Source organism: Anguilla anguilla, chromosome 17 (genome assembly GCF_013347855.1).
Source record: "Anguilla anguilla isolate fAngAng1 chromosome 17, fAngAng1.pri, whole genome shotgun sequence".
Classification (NCBI taxonomy): domain Eukaryota; kingdom Metazoa; phylum Chordata; class Actinopteri; order Anguilliformes; family Anguillidae; genus Anguilla; species Anguilla anguilla.
In genome coordinates, this window is record NC_049217.1 from 19,135,608 (window position 1) to 19,158,802 (window position 23,195).

Below are 23,195 nucleotides of genomic sequence, written 5' to 3' on the forward strand. Positions count from 1 at the left end.
GAAAAAAAAGATGTGTGAGTGAAGTGGTAACGTCCAAATCGACCAAATTTAGTTTTTATCTTAACACCCAATTAAGCATTTACAAAGCAAGTAGCCTACCATAGCTACAGACCAATCTGGTGTGTGCTTCTTATAGATGCCTGTGACCAGGTTGCTGTGTCTTTTTCATTGACCACTTGGCGCATCCAGAAGATGAGGCTGTGTCAAACGAAGCAAACAAATTAGTAAAACACATTTAACATTAAACACTGAATTAACCTAGAAAGTTAAACACGATGATGAGTGAAATTAATTACTTTAATAAATATTAAATACCATTTGAAATACCCAAGGGTGTCCCCAAAAGGACACGTAGATGGTTAGACAATCTAGTGTCCTTAATCTCCAAATCTGAAGCCCTCTCCATGACCACTGTGGGTACCAACCCTTCGTTTTCTCCTTAGATGACATTCTGTAAACGTATAACATCAAAGCGTGCTGTTTGTTATAGAAACTCAGAGGCAGCATAACTGTAACAGCTATTACGTTTATACAGATGGGAACATCATGTTTTTTTGTAACCTAGCATCCAGTTCCTGCCAGAATACACTCAGAAACCTACGCTAACCTTTCAAGGACAGATACATTTTTAAATGGTTTGTGATATGATTTATTGCAAATAAAAATAAAAACCTGTACCTGAAAATTACTTGCAGAGCAGATTTTTGCCCGCTCAAAAACAGTTTTTTGGAAATATCTCTGGCAAAGGTTATCACATTGCTCCGTTCCTTTGCGATGTGGTAGTGGACTGAATTACGCATGTCAAAACCTGAAATGGCTGTGGTAGCCGCATTGTGCATTAAGTTATTGACCGTGTTATAGTCAAGCAGTACGTTTGTGGGGACTCTTCCCTACTACACAAGTATCTTCTTTGTGGAATGTCTGACACATAGTCAGCATCACACAGTCAGTTAGAATTGTGAGATTTATCCTTGATGGAGCAGCTCAATTAAACAGGTAAATTATGTCTGTTATCATGCTTCATAAACTTCAATCCTTGTATTGTGCATGGCCTACAGTAGACTCCCTTTCCTTAATGACAGTTAACAATTTTAATGTTCACATGTAGTCACGAGTTGTTTTATTTTGTTTTTTTTTGGTGTAATTAATTATGGTAACTTACTTAAATTTATTGTCAGAGTAATAATATTTGCATATATTTACTGGGTTCATAATCATTATGTCTAAATGTGCAAGATTAATACGGTTCACAACAGCCGATCCGCAATACGGTATCCGTGCTGTTTATAAAATACCGGGTTGTTAGAGAGATGTGATCAAAGTGAATGTATGGCCTTAGATGAAAGATTAATAGGGAGGAATTGCAGCGTATGGGGAAGAGCAGATGGAATTCTGAAGGTGTGCTTTCGCTCAGCCGGCGCCAGCGTCTCTCCAAAGGGCTGGCGATGGCGGCGCGTTTCCGCGCGCGCAGCCTGTGTCCCGGGCACCTGGAATGCGCTCTCCCGCTGTCGCGGTTTTTTGGTTTGTGATGCCTCCCAAAAGCTGGAGAGGGGGGCCGTCAGCGCCGCTGTCTGGCCCCTGTCTCGGGCTAGAAATGAGCGCCCCTGCCCCCCCTCGGGCCCCCAGCGTGCGCAGGACTCCGGCCCCCGGCCCCGTAGCGCCGGGTTTTTTTTTTTCCCGGAAACGTTAGAGGCTCTTTTGTTGTCCTGCGTCAGAGGCGCGGCCCCCATCGACCGGAAAGGTTCCGAAACGGTCTTGCGGTTAAGTGGAATCAAAAGGGGACCAGGTGCGCGGCACCGAGAGGCTTCGGGTGCGGGGCCCGTGCAGGCTGCCCGTGATTTCCCCGACCGCCCGCAAGCGTGGGAAATAAGGACAAAGTCCTCTCTTTCCGCCGCTTTATTACCAAAACTAGATAATAAAAAGCAGGAAGTAGCTGCTGCTCTGCCAGCCCTGCTCAGATCGTGACTGCGATACACAAGCGCGCTTTTATCAAGATTCAGCTGTTTACGGCCTGTCAACATCCAAACCTTTCATTGTTTTTTTTTTTGCCGTAATAGACAAGTAGTACAAATATAATTTTCTGTTTCAATTTGTTCAGACTTAAAGTACTTTCACAAAAACAAAAAAAAAAAATCAAATGGAAGGTTTAAGACAGTCAATGAGGTTACCTGGAGTAGTCCTGTTCAAACTTTACATACAGATTCTCAGTGGGACAGTAGTTTCGCAGTCTTATCTTTCTTCTTTGTTTGTTATGCTAAGCTCCTGCTGTGGACACGATCTCCTGCCACTGGCCCCAGATCCACAGAACTTTTAACTTGCTCTAATTGTGCTTGCTGTGTTGATGTGTCAGCCATTGTCATAGTTCCCGATGGGCATTAACCCTAGGGCTGGCATCATTATGAGTGCCTGTCTAGTGTCTATCAGTGTGTGTGAAGGGTGTGCGTGTGTATTAGTGTGTGAAATGTGTACAATGGGCGATGCCACTCCAGGCTGTCACTATAAATAAATGGGTTATTGGCTCTGTAAAAAACAATATAAACTGTCATTATCATTAGGATTGTTATTATCATTATTTAGGTTGCCCTTGACGTTGGAATTATAAGTATTGTGTGTTCAGAAACTATGCAAGAAGTATGAGATCTGTGTGTGTGTGTGTGCATGAGCGTGTGTGTATATGTGCCTGTGTTTGTTTGAATAGAACGCATCTGATGAACCCATGTTAATTTGTGCATGAAATGTATTTGAGTGTAAAATATACCTAAAGTATCTGCGGTCGTAGTGTGTATCCATGTGTGTGATGTGTGTGACGTGTGTGTGTGTGCGTGTATTGAGGTATATGGGTTACCAGGGTGTATCGGTGTGTAAAGCATATCTGTGCGCATCTCTCTGTCCATCAGCAGTATATGGAGAGGCCTACTTTAATTGTTGCCATGGAAACTGAGTGCTGCTAGAGGAGATTCAGAGATTCAAGTGGAGCATCTCTTTCTCTCTCTTTCTTCTTGTACCTCCCCCTTTCCCCATCCCTCGTTCTTTTTCGTCATCAGGGCTGTTGCTGCTCCTCTTGCCCTTCTCTTCCCCAGTCCTCCTCTCCTGTTCTCCTTCATCCTCTTCCTCCTACTGCCTTTCATCAGCCCGTTTTCCATCTGTCGTTTCTCTCTTTCTCTCTCTCTCTCCCCCCCCACCTCCACATCTGCCTTCTCTTTTGCCTCCTTCTCTCCTCTTTCATCCTCTCCCTCGCTCTATCCTGCACCCCTCCTTCTTCCAAGCCCTCTTTTAGGAGGGTCAATTAACACGGGGACCTGCAATTAGCTCTGACGAACTTCCAGCAATTACTTCTCTTAACGAGGGCCCTTCTGCCATTTGTACACACCTCTCTTTCCCACCCCCCACTCCCTCCCTCTTTTCATCCCGTACAGTGTTTATTGTTCTTTTTTCCTCCCTCTTCCCCTTCTTGTTTTCCTTTTTGTCTGTTTATTCTGTACAGCTTCATTCATAACAGGAACATGCACACACATGTACGCACTGACACACACGCACACTCCCGCACACACACGCACACACACAAACACGTACATACATGCTCATACACACATGTGCAGATGCATGCATGCACGCACACACATGCACACACACTCACACACACACACACACACACATACTCACACAAACCTACACACATCCACATGCACAGACATGCCCACACATGCACACACAGAAATACACACACAAACAACACACACATGCACACACAGGTAAATACATTTCTTCCCCCTTCCCTTCTTTCTCTCTCTCTCTCGCTCTCTCTCCCTCTCTCTCACTCTCTCTCTCTCCCTCTCTCCTTCACTCCCTCTCTGCATCACAGTTAATAAAAGGGGCTATAAATTATAGCAAGGGTTCTGTCTCATCCAAATAGAGAGTGAGAGGGAGAGAGAGAGACCCGGAGAGGTAAGGACGGATGAGGGTCTGCCTGTCAGGCGCTGTGTCTGTTGGTCAGTCACCGTGGCGATCTAATGGGCGTACGTCAGTGGGCTACTCTGTCAGTGCCCCTGGTGTACTGGTGATTTATTCTGTCAGTGAGCCGACCAGAATGCATATTTTCTTCTCCCTGTCTTTAGATCTCGTTCCTCTCCCTCCCTCCTTCTGGGTCTCTCTGTCTCTCTCTCACTTGTGTGACTACTCTGGTCTACTCTTCCATGGGGAGAGTTTATATCATACATAATAAAGACCATTATCTCGCCTCAACTCACTTTTCATAAAATATTGATCTGCGCGTGTATGTATACCCCTTTTGTTCCCGGTGTGTTTACTCACTATTTCTAAATGTCAAATAAATGTTGTGTTTTAATTTGTATCGTACATTAACCACTCTCTCTCTGTTGTTTGCTCTCTCTCTCTCTCTTTCTCTCTCCCTCTCTCTCACTTTCTAAATTCAAATTCAAATGAGCTTTATTGGCATGACATGTATATATATATATACATGTTTATATATATGTGTGTGTATATATATATATATATATACATATATTGCCAAAGCATGAGTACAACAAACAGAATGAACATATATACAGAATACAACTTTCTGTATAGTGCATGTGTGTGGTAATTGTGTATGTTAGCTTGTGTAATGTCATGTGTCTCACTTTCTATCTCTCTCTCTGACTCTAGTGTGTTCTGAAGTAACTGTAGTGTGTGTAGCACTTTCAGTCAGAGTTTTCCTCCTTTTCATCCTCCTTTCTTTCTGCTTCTCTCCTTCTAGGGATTGCGTTGACACTCCTCCTCCATCATGCTTGTGTGCCACCGGTGCGCCTCCTCCCCCTCCTCCTCCTGGCCCTCCCCCTCACCCCCGGATCCTGAAAGCACGGCCGCCCCTCCACGGCACCGCCCGGCCCGGCCCCGGCCCCCGCCCCTCTCCCCGCTCCGGATCCTCTGCCTCTGTCTGCTCCTCCTTCCCGCCTGCGAGTCCAGGCGGGAGAGGGGCGGGGCCGGGGAGAGGGGCGGGGCCGTGGTCATCCCGCCCCACTACTCCCCGGCGGGGCACCCTCAGCCGCTGCCCCCCAAGTTGGCGCAGGGGCTGAGCATCGCCGTGGTGCTGGTGGGCAACTCCAGCGAGGTGGCGCTGGCGGAGGGCCGGGAGAAGGACGACTTCCTGTACATGCCCCTCCTACCCAACGTGGAGCTGGTCACCATGAACGAGACCGACCCCAAGAGCATCATCACCCGCATCTGCGACCTCATGACCAAGTCCTGGCTCCAGGGCGTGGTGTTCGGGGACGACACCGACCAGGAGGCCATCGCACAGATCCTGGACTTCATCTCGGCCCAAACGCACATCCCCATCCTGGGCATTCGGGGGGGGTCGTCCATGATCATGGCTGCTAAGGTACAGTACCACCCGCTCGTCTTCCCTGGGGTGGTGTCTGTGGGCTGGAACTCTCACTATAAAAATGACATGGTTTGAGCTTTAAGGACATTGTAGTACAATTGATTCTTCTTGGACTCACATTAACTCATGTTTAGAGTTGAATTAACACTGCGTACATGACCTCAGGGTCTGTTAAAAGCACCTGAAGCTTGTTCTCTGAAGAGCATTTCGCTAAAGGAGTTAGCTGGGGGGTTTTATTTTCCGAAGGTATGATCCTACTAGCTATTAGATGTGGTCTATTACCATAGGGGAAAGAGTCTGAGGGCAGGGACAGGGTGTTGAAAGTTAGGGTTAAGAAATGCAAAATCAGCAGAGGATTCTGGGAGACTGTATCGGCTCGAGATAGTGTAGAAGGAGGGAGATAAGAGAGAGAGGATAAATGGACTCCAGACAGAAGGGAGGGGAGAACTGGGCAGGGAGCTATGATGGAGAAAAGCAGTCAGTACTGTGCTCAGAACACTGGCCCTGCCCCCCCCCCCCCCCCCCCCACTGTACTCATAACACTAACCCCACCCTCCACGCTCCATTCCTAACCCTAACCCTAACCCCCCCCACACTTCACTTCCTACACTAACCCTGCCCCACTGCATTTCATATGACAGATAACTCTGGATCAGGCCCAGTCCCTCTTCTGCTCCAATTAACTCTACTCCTCTTCATCACCTCAAGCATCTGGTTCTCTCACCCTCAGACTCTGCTGCAGGCCAGCCTGTTCGATAGTCATATATTACTTGTATAAATATTTATGTCACACACCTGCTCGCCCGCCACCCATGTATATATGTGAAATGCGTTACTGTCCGCTTCTCGTAGAGTGGCCACATTTTATTAGCAAAGATCTTTTGATTATTAAAATTATTTTTAATTGAATGTGCTGTACAGGTGCCAAGAACAAAGACATTTGTTGCAACAGAAGAGTTATATCAGCCCATAAACCATGTACCGTTCTTCCATACAAATGGCATTGTACAGTATTAGCCGTATTGTATATATGTGTGAAAGGTGCTTTAGTCCACAGTCACTCAATAGGCAGCAGAAACACCAGACCAATTCAGAAAGAGATGTGAGATAGGCAGGGTGGGAATTGTTGAAGTTTGATTATGTAAGAAATGGTGTGAAAGTCAATGGCGTTAATGGTGGATGAATGAGAGGTATCGACTGAGCAAGGCTGGCTCCAAAATGGATGGGAAATTACTGCGAGAGAGAAGTGTGGAAAAGCTGTGGGTGTGCAAGAGGAAGATGGGCATGTTTTTACCTGCACAGACTGAGTACACACTCACCTGTACAGACTGAGTACACACTCACCTGTACAGACTGAGTACACACTCACCTGTACAGACTCAGTACACACTCACCTGTACAGACTCAGTACACACTCACCTGTACAGACTGAGTACACACTCACCTGTACAGACTCAGTACACACTCACCTGTACAGACTCAGTACACACTCACCTGTACAGACTGAGTACCCACTCACCTGTACAGACTGAGTACATACTCACCTGTACAGACTGAGTACCCACTCACCTGTACAGACTCAGTACACACTCACCTGTACAGACTCAATACACACTCACCTGGACAGACTGAGTACCCACTCACCTGGACAGACTCAGTACACACTCACCTGTACAGACTGAGTACCCACTCACCTGTACAGACTGAGTACACACTCACCTGTACAGACTCAGTACACACTCACCTGTACAGACTGAGTACACACTCACCTGTACAGACTGAGTACCAGCTCACCTGTACAGACTCTGTACCCACTCACCTGTACAGACTCAGTACACACTCACCTGGACAGATTCAGTACCAGCTCACCTGTACTGACTCAGTACCCACTCACCTGTACTGACTCAGTACCCACTCACCTGTACAGACTCAGTACACACTCATCTGTACAGACTCAGTACACACTCACCTGTACAGACTCTGTACCCACTCACCTGTACAGACTCAGTACACACTCACCTGTACAGACTGAAGGGTGGAGGGACATATATAGAGGATGAGTGGAAAAGGAAGGGTGGGAGGAATAAAGAGACAGGCCTATGGGGCACCAGAAGAACAGGTGAAATAGAAGAAGACAGGGAGAGAGGGATGAAAGTGCATTTTTCTTCTGATGACCTCTCTTTCTCACTCCACATTCCTCCCCCAATACCACCGGTGTTGTTGGCATGGCAACCCCTCGCACACATATATTATGGGTGTGTCCAGCACCTACATAAAACAGGATGATAGATAGAGGAGACTGGAATGAGAAGCAGAGAGGAGGTGGTGGGAGGCTGGAGTGGTTTATGTCTGAAAGAGAGGGATCAGATGGAGTACAGTGAAGAGAGAGAGAGAATGTGCATCAATGCGGAATAGAGACAAAGAGACAGGCAAAGACAGAGAGAGAGAGAGGGAGAGGGAGGAGAGGGGTGACATGAGGGGAACTCAGATAGTGGGCGGCATTTTCCTTTGAGTGAGAAAAATGTATGAGCAGGAGGAATGGATGGAGGGAGAGCTGGCCTAAAAGGGAGGGGGTGGAGGGGTGAGTCTGTACGAGGCGGGTACATGCCTGTAATCAGGAAAACAGGAGGGGATGCAGAGATGGAGGGATGTAGACAGAGGAAGGTAAGAATGAGATGGATGAGAGGAGTGATGTAGATTGCAATAGGGAGAGAAAAGCCATCTTTCTGTAAACTGAAAAAGATAGAGCCAGCAGATGAAAGAGTTGCTGGGAAGAGAAATGTGTGTGAGCGTGTCTGTGTGTGTGCATGTGTGCGTGTGTGTGTGTGTGTGTGCGTGTGCGTGTCTCTCTGTGATTTGTCTGTGTATGTATGTATATGTTCATGCGTGTGTATGTGTGTGTGTAGGTGTGTGGACGTGCATGTGTGCCTGGATCTATGTGTATGTGCGTATGTGTGTGTGTGTGTGTGTATGGGTGTGTGTGTGTCTGTGCATGTGTGCATGTGTGTGTCTGTGCGTATGTGCATGTGCATGCAACCGTGTGTGTGTGCATGTCCATGCATGAGTGTGTGTGTGTGCGTGTGCGTTTATGTGTATGCGCCTGTGTGTGTGTGTATGCGCGCGTGTTTGCGTGTGTGTGTCTGTGTGTCTCTGTGTGTGTGTGTGTGTGTGTGCGGCAGTGTAGCACAGTGGGTAAGGAACTGGGCTTGTAACCAAAAGGTCATCGGTTCGATTCCTGGGTAGGAAACTGCCGTTGTACCCTTGAGCAAGGTACTTAACCAGCATTGCTTCAGTACATATCCAGCTGTATAAATGGATACAATGTAAAAAAAATGCTATGTAAAAGTTGTGTAAGTCGCTCTGGATAAGAGTGTCTGCTAAATGCCTGTAATGTAATGTAATGTGTGTCCGTGTGCGTGTGTGTGTACGTGTGTGCGCGTTTGCGTATGTGCGCGTATGTGCATGTACGTGCATGCATGTGTGTTTATGTGTGCGTATGTGTGCATGTCCGTGCATGCATGTGTGTATATGCGTGTGTGTGTATGTGCGTGCGTGTGTGCGTGTGTGCGTGCGTGCGTGCGTGCGTGTGTGTGTGCGTGTGTGTGTGTGTTTATGTGTGCGTATGTGTGCATGTCCGTGCATGCATGTGTGTATATGCGTGTGTGTGTGCGTGTGTGTGCGTGTGTGTGTGTGTGTGTGCGTGTGTGTGTGCGTGTGTGTGTGCGTGAGTGTGTGTGTGTGTGCGTGTGTGCGTGTGTGTGTGTGTGCGTGTGTGCGTGTGTGTGTTTATGTGTGCGTATGTGTGCATGTCCGTGCATGCATGTGTGTATATGCGTGTGTGTGTGCGTGTGTGTGTGTATATGCGTGTGTGTGTGCATGCATGTGTGTATATGCGTGTGTGTGTGCGTGTGTGTGTGTGTGTGTGTGTGTGTGTGTGCGTGTGTGTGTGTGTGTGTGCGTGTGTGTGTGCGTGTGTGTGTGTGTGTGTGTGTGTGTGTGTGCGTGCGTGTGTGTGTATGTGTGCGTGTGTGCGCATCATGCACCAGTGCATCAGTGTGCCGGGTGCTGCTGCGTGCTGCTGAGTAGGTAAATTACTTGAGCCCTGCCGCTCAATAATCCTGGCAGTGTGTGAGATCTGTGTGCTTGTATTTACTGTCCTGAGAGGCAGTACACCACTGCACCACCTCCTCCCAGTACGCCTCCTGGCCTCCTCCTACAGCAGCCGAATAAACACGTGCGTAGTGAGGACCGTGTCTTTCTGGGTGGCCCCGAAGTCTTATTTATGTGCCTCTCTTCAGCATGACATCCTGACGTAGTTCAGTTCCTCTCAGGACCAGAGAGATTCAGCGCACAGAGGTGTGACCAAGGTGACTAATATGTTGCGGGGGCCGGTTTTCTGGGTAAAGAATCGTTGTTGGAATTAAATGTGGCAAGTATGAATGATATTGGGGTGTGGATTGTGTTTGGGGCCAATATTGTTGGGACTGCAGAGAAGGTGCTGAAGAGATTAATCACGGTACATTGGCAATTTGGAGGGGTTTGTTTGACTAAATAATAATTTTAAAGGGGCACACTTTGCTCCCAGAACAAAATGTCTCAGGAGAACCTTGGTAATCATCTGGGCCGATGGTTGCCGTGGTGCCCTGGCCTTAATCTGATGGGTTGGATCAAACAATGGCTTATTATGCAACACCATACACCAAGGTGATGTTTTTTTATAATGATATTCCAGTCAACACCAGAGTCATACATCGTGGCAATCTTTTTGAAAAACAAAAAACTTTATTGCAATTAGGATAATTCCCTGAAGATATGGAAATTAAAATAGAACATTGCTCTGGCCAAAGCTTTCAATCTCTCTCTCTGTCTACCACCGCCCCTATCCACCCTCTCTCTCTCCTTCTCTTCTCTGTCCCTCTCTTGGTATCCTCCTCCCATTCTGTCCTGGTTTATAAAAGTGACAATTCAGCTGGTGCGGTCCCCTTTTGAGATGGAGAGAGAGAGAGAGAGAGAGAGAGAAAGAGAGCCCTAAATATGTGTCCTATTTTCCCTAGTCAGTTTTCCTTTTTTCCCAGTTCAAATGTACATGCTAAAGAATGTACTCCAGACTGTCCCTCCTCCTCGTCCTCTCCCTCGTCTTCCTCGCGCCTGTTCCCCGCCGCTGGCCCGCGCGTCTTCGTGGGTAGCGCGTGTGGCCTCGCCGGCGTTCCGGAGATTTCCGTTTCCGCGCGGCTCAGCAGGCAGCGCTCCAGCGCTCCAGTCAGCGGCGGAGTCATTACCTTATCCCCGCCGCCAGCGTGGACGCTTTCCAGAGCTGCCATATATCTCCCCCCGGCCGTCCAGCATTCATCCTCCCCAGGCCCCGGCCGCAAGGCTATTGCTGCTGTGTTTCACTCCGCTGGGCAGAGCGTGGTGCTTATTCCCCCTCTCCTCTCCTCCTTTTCCTTTTCCCTGTCTTTCCTAGTTTCTATTCCTCCCGTCTCCATCCCCACTTTCCTCTGCTGTGTTTATTCATTCACCCTTTCCTTATCTTTATATTGATTTCCCTTTAGTGTGTCCTCTCCACAAGCGAATACACACTCACACAAAAAAAAAAAAAACAAACGCACGCACACACACGTACACACATATGCACATACACTCACAAACAAACATGCACAACATGGCAGTGTACTTTCATTTTTTAAACTGCCCATAAATTATAGCTGTCAAAGGCCCAGGGTGGAATTTTTCCCATCGATTTCAAAATAAGATACCAAGTTCAGTTAAAAAAATGCTTCCGTTTTAGCCGTTTTGCCACATCACGTCTGTAAGAAAGTCTGGCTGATAATGAACGGGTGCAGTACAGCCAGAGTAATCAGCGATTAGCGATATCGAACACTTTGACCACATTCAGCTGCATTATCTGGAGCATTTTTTAAAGGCAGAGACGTTCCTAGTTGAAAAATAGCGAACGCTCACCTACATGATGCGATCTCTCCTCCCCCCCCCCACTCCTCCTCCTCCTCCTCGCTTCCATTTTCACTTGAAACAAAGAGAGTCTCTGTGATGAATATAAATGATGCTCCTCCCCTGCTCTCCTCAATTAGCACAAACAGAACCTTTCCCCTCCTTCTGACTGTAAATAACCTGGACCCTTTAACTCTCTGTACTGAACAGCCCCCCACTCACACACACGCACACACGCAAGCACGCATGCGCACAGACACACACACACACACATATGCACACACAGAAACACGTACATACACACACACACGCACGCAAGCACACACACACACAAACTTACACATACACACACACAAACACTCACACATACGCACACACACACAAACACACACACACAAGTGTTCAGGCCCCAGTCTTCTGAAAGGATGATGAGCACTAGTAAGTCAATGAATCCATTGCTAAGTGCTGGACCAGGGAGGCAAGCCTGCGTCTGTTTAGATCACAGAAACACACATGTACACACATGCATGCACGCACACTCGTACAAACATGCACACACACAAATGCAAGCATACATACGCACACGTGCACACAAACACACGCTTCTACATGATCAGCGAGATCTGCGGGGGATCAGTGGGTCCCATATGTGTTCCTGTTCAGGTGGTGTTAGTCAGACACAGGCACATTAAGGGCACTGTCCCTACAGGGGCGTGCGTAGATGACCTTTGTGTCTAAGGGCGCTTTTTGCGCTCATGAAATTCAAAGTCAAACAAGCTTAATAGACTTCATTGGGACAAAGTGCTCCTGCTCTGTCCCGGCTTTTAAAGCCATGCAATATGAAAATGCGGCCCGGGGACGGGGATGCGTCGGGAGGGCTGCGGTGACATAATGCGATTATTTCTGTTCAGCAGGGCCGGCGCCCGGCCCGCCCCGCGCCGACGCAGACCCGGCACGTTCCGCTCCGTCCTGATTTATATGCGCCCGAACGCAGCTGCTCCTCCGCGTCGCTCGGCGACAATCAGGAAACGAGTCCGTTTCCGTAAAAAAAAAAAAAAAAAGAACCAGTGAAAGGCGATAAACGCCACGTGCACGCTGCCAGGGCCCTCGACACCCCCCCCCCCCCCCCACCCCCGCCCCCACCTCCCCCCCCCCCCCGCCCCCACCCCCCCCCCCCCTACCCCCACCTCCTCCCCCTCCGCGATGCTCAGTGCTTGGGATGGGGGAGGGATGTGGCCGACCTCAGGTGTGTTCTGTTCTGCAATTGTGTGTGTGTGTGCGCGCGTGTATTTGTGTGCGTGTGCTTGCGTCCGCGTCTGCGTCTGCTCGCAGTGCGTCAGCGGGTGAGTGGATATTTTTGTTCACACTAATGGCATCTTTAGCAAGACTGTTTCGATGGAAACCATGTTGCCACGGAAACGTGGCCTGTCTCTTTGAATTAGAAATATTTTTTTTCCCCTCTCTTTCTCTCGCTCCCCCTGCTAACCTGACAGCACAGCTGATTCCAGTCCACAAGCGTACAGATCGTGGAGTGGCAGAAAGAGTTGGCAAAAGGGAGGAAGGGATGAAAGGATTGAGCCAAAGGGGGGGGGGGGGGGTGGAGGGTGCTGTTAGGTTGGGCGGGGAAAATTGAAAGAGTATGTGTGAGTGTGCGTGTGTGTGTGCGCATGTGTCTGTGTGTGTATGTGTCTGTCTTGGTGTGTGTGTGTGTTCATGTGTGTGTCTGTATGTGTGTGTTTGTGTCTGTCTAGATGTGTGTGTGTATATGTGTGTGTGTGTGTCTGTGCATGTGTCTGTGTGTGTATGTGTGTGTATGTCATTGTGTGTGTGTGTGTAAGCAAGAAAGAGAGTGTTTGTGTGTGTTTAAGCAAGTATTGTGTGTGAGTGTGTTGCAAGTATGTGTGTGAGCAAGAGGCGTAGGAGTGTGTGTGTATGTGTGTGTGTCTCTGAGCGAGACGGTGTCTGTGTGTGCGCGTGCGTGTGAGTGAGAGAAAAACACACCGTCCGTGAGAGTGCACAGGGGAGTGTGTGTGTGTGTATGTATGCGCGTGCGTGCGTGCGTGTGAGGGCGCGAGAGACAGAGGGGGAGAAAGTGTGTCTGTGTCAGAGAGAGAATGCAAGATAGAGAGAGGGAGAGAGAGATTGATTATGTTCTCTTAAGTGCTTTTGGCATTATTGAAGCAGCCCTGTTTTCTCAATCCAGCCAATCTGAATGAACATTGCAGAGAGGGGGAGAGAGAGAGATGGGGAGAAATACAGAGAGAGAGAGAGGTAAACAGAGCTCTGAGACCATGATGGACTAGCATGGAGATGGATGGACAGAAAGAAAGAGAGGAAAAGCAGACACACAGGGGGTAGAGGACAAGGGGAGAGGGATTTGGTTTGTATGAGTCGGAGGAAGAAGGGAGATGGGAGGAAGGGAGAGGGGGATGACTGATATATCCTGACAGGGGTCACCGCCTTTGTCTCTTTGGTTGTCTGTCATAGTGGACTCAACCCCCGCCCCCCCCCCCATCTCTGTCGCTGTCTCTGTCTTTAGCACCTTTCCACCCCCACTGGGCTCACAGTCGGTGGTTCTGTTCATACCGACCTACAGGGCCCAGTGAGGAATGAGCAGCACTGGTTCTCTTTCCTCTCTTGTTTGAGAGGCTTATTTGAAGGCCCTACTTTGGACACACACCTGAGGGTTGTGGGTTCTTTACTTTAAAACAGCATGGTGCAGTCTAGCGTAACAAGGAGGGGCCTGGGCTTGTGACTCAAGGGTTGCAGGTTTGATTCCCCGGTGGACCACTGCCCTTGCTCCCGTAAGCAGCGGCACTTCACCCTGAATTGCTTCAGTAAATATCCAGCTGCATACAGTAGATGGATTTGTTTGTAAACTGTGCTTGTTGCTCTGGTTAGGAGCCCAAACAAACTGCTTCAGAACGTTCACTGGAGATAAATGTGAGACATAAGAAATCCACCCTGGTTTTTTAAAATGTGTGTGTGCGCGCATGCGTGCGTGGGTGCTGCATGTGTTATGTATGTGTGTATGTTAATTAGACGTTTTGCACGGACTTGGAGAGAAGATGGAAAGAGGTGTAGCAGAGGAGGGAAAAGGAGAGGAACAAGAGAAGAAGGAGGAGTGCCAGGGAGAAAGGTCAAAGGTCAAAGCAGTTTGCCCTCACCCAAGCACATCCGCTAAACAATTCGGTGACTAAAAGTGACCGAAAGGATATTTTTTCAGCTCTTATTACCGGGTGCCTGTGATGTTTTTTGCAGAAATTGTAGGTGCCTGATATTTTACTGCCGTAATATTTCAGAGTAATTAATAAGTATCCAGTGATTTGGCAGCGCTGTGTATAACTGGCATGCCAGCGGGACCCATTTGAATTTGATCTTGTCTTTCGCTCAATGACAGGTTGGGGGGTGGGGGGTGGGGCGTGGGGGGGGGTGGGGGTACAATACAGCTGCCAAGTGGCAGGTCTGCAGGCTGCGGCTGGGACGGGCGGACGCTGCACCGCCAACTTCGCGGCCCTGAACACTGGCTCATTCCAGTCGCCTAGTTTCGCTCCTCGCATCTCTTCCTCGTGTCCTTTCCTCGCCCCTTAGCGCCGCCCAGCGGAGGACACGAGGAAAGGACGCGAGGAAGAGATGCAAGGACCTGGGAACTGAGGCAACGTGTGTCGGGCGGACGGAACGTCCTTGCTCAGTCAGGCGTCTGTTCGAAGCCGCGTCAGTTACAGACGTGGCAGATAGGGGTAGGTTTGAGCCACAGGTCGATCATTCATACGTCATGCGCGCTACGAAAAAAAAAAAACTTCCACGAGGGATGTACCCGTGTCTCCTGGCCGAAGCATCCCCTGGGAGTCTCCCCGCTCCTCGGAGTAGCATTTAGCAGACTGGAATCTCCTTAAAGACGGTGGTCTTAGATCGATTTCCAGGTCAGGCGAGGACTGAGGAGATGCGGACGGATAAGATAAGCGATTGAAATGAGCCCCTGCTGGTGCCCGTCTGTTGAGGGACTCAGAGGGATTAGGGGACTCTGATTGGTGCAGACAGTCTATGGGTGGGGTTTACGGAAAGGGGCTGCAGTGACCCATTTCTGATTTGAACCCTTTTCTGTTTGTGTTGATGGTGTAGGTTTGAGGTTGTTGTAGTGTAGCTGGAGCTGGCAGAACTCACCTGATCCAGGCTCCAGTGCTGTGTGCTGTTGCGTGGGTGTAACTCATGATGCTTTTGTTGCTTAAATGTTTCCACATCACTAAGCCTTTCCTTTCTTGTCAGAAAGGGCATTTTTTAATTTTGATGGGAATTTTTTGGAGAGATATACAGTACCAGTGCGTATGTGCTGCACCCTGAAGCTGAGACATCTGTCCCTCCCTCCTCTTTATCGCTTTCTTTTCTTTCTCTTTTTTGTCTTTCATTCTTACTCCCAGTTCTACTGTGCAGAAGGTGCTTTTTTTGGCATGACTGACAGGCAGTTGTGCCATAGGAGTAACCCACAGGAGTCTGTACAGTCTATTTCTCAATCTCACTCGCTGGCGTTTTCTCTCTCAGATTGAGCTTCAAAGGAACCTTTATTGGCAATGACAAGGTTACACAGCTATTCCCACAGCATTTACTGCTAGTGCCATCAAATAGTGTCGCTAGCTGACAGACAGAGAGAAACAGGGACATTTAGAGAATGAGGGAGGGGAGGGCCAGCGTTTTAATTACAGTGAAACCTGCCTCGGCGGTCACCTTAGTACAGTGACCACCTGTCCACGATGGCCAGTTTTTGGGTACTCCCTTTCGCTTTCCTCCATATTAAATGCACCGCGTGTTTTGGTGGCTTTCCCACACAAGCTTTATTGATACGTTTGAAGGCCGCTAGTCAAAGCTGAGTTTCAGAAATCTCACTTTATGGGAAGACCTTAACACACCGTCTGGGGCGACATAGCTCAGGAGGTAAGACCGATTGTCTGGCAGTCGGAGGGTTGCCGGTTCAAACCCCGCCCTGGGCATGTCGAAGTGTCCTTGAGCAAGACACCTAACCCCTAACTGCTCTGGCGAATGAGAGGCATCAATTGTAAAGCGCTTTGGATAAAAGCGCTATATAAATGCAGTCCATTTACCATTTACCATTTTGGAATTTCTGAGAAAAGCCTTAAACTGTTTTTTTTTCTTCTTTCACAAAAAATGTTTTTTTAGTAGCAGCCAGCATAATAGCTCGCTAGTTAGCCACTGACTGGTTAAATGTTCTGTTCCTTGTTTACTGACGGTTGCTTGTCTGAGTGACCCCTACCCCTGGTTGCTTTGCGTGTATTGCAATGTGCGTCTAACCGTGGATGGGATTGCATGGGTAGAGAATGGCCCTCGGGCATTCTCCCCTGTTTGCTAAGCTTGTATTTTGGTCTGATTACAGTCTCTGCTATGTAGATATACATTTTGAAAGTATGAGAGTTATCCTAGATCTGTTTTTGTTTCCAGTCAAGTGTTGTTTGTTGTAAAAGCGTGCTGCCGTCATCGCCATCATATTTGTGGATCACATTTATTCCATGCAAGTTACTAATTTAAAACAGCAACTTATTAGCCAGTCACTCTGACACTCCACAAAAATGGAAGTGAGTAGACAGGTTGATGGAGGCAGAAGCGGTGGAAAATTGCTGAAGAAACGGGTGTCGGTCGTACACAAATACAGCGAAACCTGCCATGGCGGCCATCTTTGTATGACGGTTACCTGCACATGACGGCCGTATTTAATCATTCCCCTGGATGGCCACCTTATACACATTCTGCTGTACATTAGCTAGATTACACATTGGCTCTGTTAACCAAGGTAACCACGGCGACTCTCCATATACTTATCCATTGACACAGATTTGCCCCGCCTCCATCTGGGATTTGGCGAGATTTGGCAAAACCGTTGTGCTTTTGGAGGACAACGTCTGTGGACGGAAGGAGGATGTGGGCTCATTGTCTTTGCTCCCACTGATGCTCCCGTTCCACTACTAACGCTCCCGTTCCACTGCTAACGCTCCTGTTCTGCTGCTAACGCTCCCGTTCTGCTGCTAACACTCCCGTTCCACTGCTAACGCTCCCGTTCCACTGCTAACGCTCCTGTTCTGCTGCTAACACTCCTGTTCTGCTGCTAACACTCCTGTTCTGCTGCTAACGCTCCTGTTCTGCTGCTAACGCTCCCGTTCCACTGCTAACGCTCCTGTTCTGCTGCTAACACTCATGTTCTGCTGCTAACACTCCTGTTCCACTGCTAACACTCCTGTTCTGCTGCTAACTCTCCCGTTCTGCTGCCAACGCTCCCGTTCTGCTGCTAACGCTCCCGTTCCACTGCTAACGCTCCTCTTCTGCTGCTAACACTCCTGTTCCACTGCTAACACTCCCGTTCTGCTGCTAACGCTACAGTTCTGCTCATTAAGCGGGCTTGGGTCTGAACAGAGCTGCAGAGACAGCGTGAGCGCAAATATCGGGGTGGTCCGTGTGTCAGTACTGACGCAGCACAGACAGCACGTGTGCCTGCTGTGTGTACTGCGGGGGGTCATCACTGAGAGCGACGGAGTGTGTGCCTGCAGCATGCTGCTGGAGAGAACGCACATGCATGCGCGTGCATATACACACAAACACACGCTCCCGTGTATATGCACAAACGCACGCTGCTGTGTATATGCACAAACACACGCTCCTGTGTATATGCACAAACGTACGCTCCTGTGTATATGCACAAACGTACGCTCCTGTGTATATGCACAAACGTACGCTCCTGTGTATATGCACAAACGCACGCTGCCGTGTATATGCACAAACACACGCTCCTGAGCATATACACACGTGCACCCATGTACGCACACACGCACGTGCATGCAAGCATACACACACATAGTGTTCCTACTGTGCGCACCTGCTGTATTTGTGGCCTCGGGGGGCAATCTTGCTCCTTGGGGAGGGTTCCTTCAGCCAGCCTTGGGGTTCAGAAGCTCTCATCTGTTGGGACGGTCTCTTTACCAGCGTGCCATGGCTGCTGGGCTTTGCGTACCTGGGTGTGTACTTCAGGAGCTCCCCTCTTACATTGCTTAATTGGAGCAGAATGTGGCGCTGTCCCTGGCTTTGGATTCAAACTCGCAGCCCCCTAGTGGATCCTTTATAATCATGGAAGGGTAGAGGCTTATATATTTATTTTCATAAATATTTAAGCGCTGTAAATATTGCATTATTGAAGTGAAACAAACTGATTTGCTCAAGGGCACAATAACAGTGTTCAACCTGGACCCCCTCCTGCACAGGGCTGCGCAGTGTGTGTGTATGCGTGCGTGCGTGTGTCTGTTATGTGTGTGTGTGTGCGTGTGCATGTGTGTGTGCGTGTGCGTGCTTGTGTGTGCGTAAGCGTGTGTGTGTGTGTGAGAGAGAGAAACCCATGATTGGACCATTAGCAGTATAAACCCCTTGGTAACTTAACCGTGGGGTCACGTTCTCTAACCGCCGCGCCCCGCGCCGCCCCCCGCGCCGCCCCCCCGCGCCGGCCCCAGACTGCCGTGAGAAACGGCCAGACAGACAGACGTGGCGGGACGCGCAGCGTGACGGGGCACGGGCCAAGGAGGAGCGGCGGGCGCGGGCGGAGGCGAGGCTGGCGCACGCGGAGGAGCGCATGTTAAACCCACGAGTGGAACAGAGGGGAGCAGAGGGGCCTGCCGAGGGTGAGAGGACCTGCCGCTCCCTCTCCAGTACCGGCCCACAACCGCCACCATACAGCAGGGTCTTTACTGCCTGTGTGTGTGTGTGCTTCTGTGTGTGTGTGTGTGTGTGCTTCTGTGTGTGTGTGTGTGTGTGCTTCTGTGTGTGTGTGTGTGTGTGTGTGTGTGCTTGTGTGTGTGTTGTGCGTGTGTGCGTACACACACACACACACCTTACAAGCAGCTGTCAATAATCTGCAACTTGCATTCAATGCTCTGCAAAACGCACTTGTAAACCTTAAACTTGTATTAAATGCCAATAAGACTAAATATACAGTATGCTGTTTTCCAGAGCCAGAAAAATTGACTTTGACAACCTCCAGATTCACTCTCTAAATGGTACTCTTATTCAGAGAGTCCCCCACTATAAATATTTAGGTATCTGGGTTGATGAAAAACTCACTTTTAAAGCGCATATTGACAACCTAGTTAAAATTCTAAGTGTGAAAATTGGCTACCTATTCAGGAACAAAGTTTGCTTTCCCAAGTTCACCAGAAAGAGGGTCGTTGAGTCCGTTTTTCTTTCTTCCATCGATTATGGTGATATAATTTACAGACACGCTGCTGCCACCACCCTTAAGCCTCCAGATGTTGTTTACCATACGGCGCTAAGATTTATTACTGGCCAAATATGGTACACATCACTGTATTTTATATGAAAAAGTTCGCTGGCCCTCTCTTTACACAAGGAGAGATCAGCATTGGCTTCTATTTATTTAGAAAACCCTTCTGTGTTATCTACCCCTTTATTTGTCATCACTCCTGGACTGGAAAAATGGAAATCACTACAATCGCTCTCAGGACTGGCTAACACTGGCTAAAGACTCAAATTGAATTCCATTGTATCACTGGGCCATCATAGATCCCTGATCTCAGATTTGATCAGTTTTGATTGTAACTGTTTTAATTGATGCTTGTTATTATCTATTTTATGCTGTTTTATTTCTTTTATTTCTTATACCTCTTGTAATCTCGGCGCAGTGAGAAAGAGGGATCCTACCCTCAATTGTCACCGAGAATCTTAAATAAAGGTTGAATGAATGAAGTGTATGTGTGTGTGTGCGTGTGTGTGTCTGTGTGTGTGTGTGTGTGTGTGCGTGCATGTGTGTGTGTGTGTGTGTGTTGTGTGTGCATGTGTGTGTATGTGTGTGTGCGTGCATGTGTGTGTATGTGTTTGTGTATGTTTGTGTGTGTGTGTGTGTGCACGTGTGTGCGTGTGTGTGTGTGTGTATGTGTGCTTGTGTGTGTTATAATAGAAGAATCCGTGACATCAGTGGAGAGAACACCCCATACAGCTTCTGTTGAATGCACTTACAGTGTAGTGTTAATAATGCCTCTCTCCTTTCAGCATTTCTCTGTTTCTCCATCTCTCTCTTTTTCTCTCTCTCTCTCTGGAAATGGGCTACATTATAATCAGAGTCATGTTCAGGAAAAATTAGTCAAATATTTTAATCAAGATCCAGGATTTTTTAATTAAAATTTTAAAAAAGTAGTTAAAATAAGGTCACCGCTAATTAGGTGATGGTCTGACAAATGTGAGAACTAATTAAGTCTGTGTGCGTTTGATTAAAGATCAGCTTTTTTTAAGAACTACGATGATGAGGTATGAGAGGAAAGAGAGGTAGCGAGGGAGAGAAAGGCGGAGAGAGAGCATGAGGTGAAGCGTGTTTTTCGACCCGTGTGCGTGTGCGCGTGTGCTGTCGTTCTATTGTGAAATATGTGACACGTGCCTGACATGCATGTTGGCATCCAGGCGGTGTGTCTAATTGCAGTTGCTGTGTGCATTTTCCCACTAGGTGGGTACAGATAACACGCATGCATGCGCGTGCGCTCGCATGCATGTGCATGTGTGCGAATGCCTGTCTGTCGGTACGTCTGCCGGTGTGTCTGTTGTTGAATTTTCCTGTTTTCATGCAAGACCCAGCTGCTCTCTCACACCCCCTTACCCCCGACCCCTCCCTTTCATTTTCTCTCACTTTCCCTTTCAACTCTGCGTCTCTCAGGCTCTGAAGCAGTCAGACCTCCCCCTGCCTCTCCATAAAACCCGGTGCTGGAATGATAAAAATATGCCCTGCCACTCTCCTTCCAGGGATGTTGCGCTCAGACACGTGCTGAAGTAGCGGGAGCGCTAACGTTTGACGACTTGTTGACGGATTTAAACATTAGTGACTCTGTCCTGAACAATGGCGAGCAGGTGAAGTGGTAGAGTCTCATAGCCCTCCAGAAGCAGAGGACAGTAATACTGTTAGTGTCTGTGTGGATGTGTGTGTGTTAGCGTGCGTGCGTGTGTGTGCGTGTGCATGTCTGTCGGGGGGGGGGGGGGGGGGGGGGGCGCTGCAGCGTGAGATGACTGTCTCTAGGATAGTCCGGGCCTGGTCAGAAACTAGCACCTGCTCTCTCTCGCTCTCTCTCTCTCTCTCTCCCTCCCTCCCTCTCTCTCTCTCTCTCTCTCTCTCTGTCACTATTTCAAATATACAGCGTGATGCACATTATCATCGGCGTGATGGTACATTCCATCAGCCTTCACTTCCTGTGTGTGTTCTGAGTGTGATGCGTTTCCTGTCCCCAGTGGGGGGCGGTGTGGCGCAGGGAGGACGGGGGGCGTGACAGGCGGAGCAATATGCCCGCTCCCCGGGACACCCGCATTTTAATATCCTTTAATCGATAAAGTTGGACTTGGGGGCACAATAAAGCAGACGGCCGATAATTATTGCAGCACTAAGGAAATACGGTCCTTGGCTTTGCTTTGTTTTTGTAGTGAAATAGTGCAGCAAACCCAACCGCCATGCCGGACAGGAGAGAGACAGAGAGAGAGAGGGAGAGAGAAAGGGAGAGGGGGGAGATAGAGAGAGAAAGGGAGAGATGAAGGGAGAGAGGGGAGAGAGAGAGAGAGAGAGAGAAAGGGAGAGAAAGGGAGGGGGAGAGAGAGAAGGAGGGAGGAAGAAAGAGAGAGAGACAGGCAGAGAGAGGGGGGAAGAACAAGGAATTCAATTAAAATCAATTATATCTGTGTAATTTCAGTGGAATAAATAGAACAGTATGAGGGAGAATGGGGTAGAGAGAGTGTCGGTATTGGAGAGGGTGAGGAGGTAAATGTGCAGAAGGAGAGTGAAGAGAGGGAGAGAGTCAGAAATAGAGAGAGTTCAATGAAGGGTAGGAGAGAAATGGAGGCATAAAATGCAAATGAGTATTGGACATCCCAAACAGTCCCTGTGTTCAGATATATTCAGATATCACCATATGGTTTGTTCTGGATATACCTGTAGTATATAATTGGCATGTGTTTGTGACCACTTGTAATATGTATGTACACACGCATGAAATCACTGGCAACCATTTACACATGTTCACCACACACATACAGTCTCTCTCTTCAGATACACCCCCGTCGTTCCATTTCACTGGTATCGCCCGAGCTCATTAATGCAGAAACAAGGTAACGGATCGACCCATCTCTGTCCCCAGAGGGGAGCTTAGACTTTGATGTTGAGTGAAGCGCATAGACCTAAGCCAAAGAGATTTCAACACCCTGTGTGACTAACAGAGACCACTGATTTCACACACTGTTTGACAGTGGCAGCCTGAAATACACACACACACACGCAGACACACCACTCACACGCACGCTATGTATTCATGTGCCAATACATGCAGATGAGCAGCACCTAGCTCTGCCATTGTATGATAACAGTAAATCCCTCCCATACTGTCATATTCCATATTACACAGTGCAAATTATGTGTTTTAACAGAGCACCTCTCATTCCTCCCTCCCTCTCTTTCAGGATGATAATTCCATGTTCTTCCAGTTTGGCCCCTCCATTGAACAGCAGGCTTCGGTTATGCTGAACATAATGGAAGAGTACGACTGGTACATTTTCTCCATTGTTACCACCTATTATCCCGGCTACAAGGACTTTGTCAATAAGGTAACCCTCCCTCCTCTTCTGTAGGCTCTTTACCCTTTACTTCACCACGACTCAAAAACCAGACGAGAGAATCCAACACGTCTCTCTCACCTCCGAGGGCGTAAACGGCCTCCCCACGCTAATCCAGGGGAACGAGCCCTTAAAAAAAAAAAACAGACTGGCCCATTTTTTTATGAAATGATGCAAGGTAAAGCTAGATTTTCGGTGTATTGCGATTTCCGGAGCAGTC

At 48.4% G+C, this 23,195-nt stretch overlaps 1 protein-coding gene across 3 annotated transcripts in view; it reads left to right on the forward strand.

Moving 5' to 3' along the window:
• The window catches only part of LOC118216956 (glutamate receptor ionotropic, NMDA 2B-like), a 75,212-nt gene that overhangs the window by 19,961 nt on the left and 32,056 nt on the right, over positions 1 to 23,195 (forward strand). For all 3 annotated transcript variants that reach the window (XM_035398622.1, XM_035398623.1, XM_035398624.1), the window contains 2 exons: positions 4,757 to 5,380; positions 22,823 to 22,966. In XM_035398622.1, coding sequence (XP_035254513.1) covers positions 4,784 to 5,380; positions 22,823 to 22,966 — 741 coding nt within the window. In that variant the 5' untranslated portion in view covers positions 4,757 to 4,783. The remainder of the gene's footprint in view (positions 1 to 4,756; positions 5,381 to 22,822; positions 22,967 to 23,195) is intronic.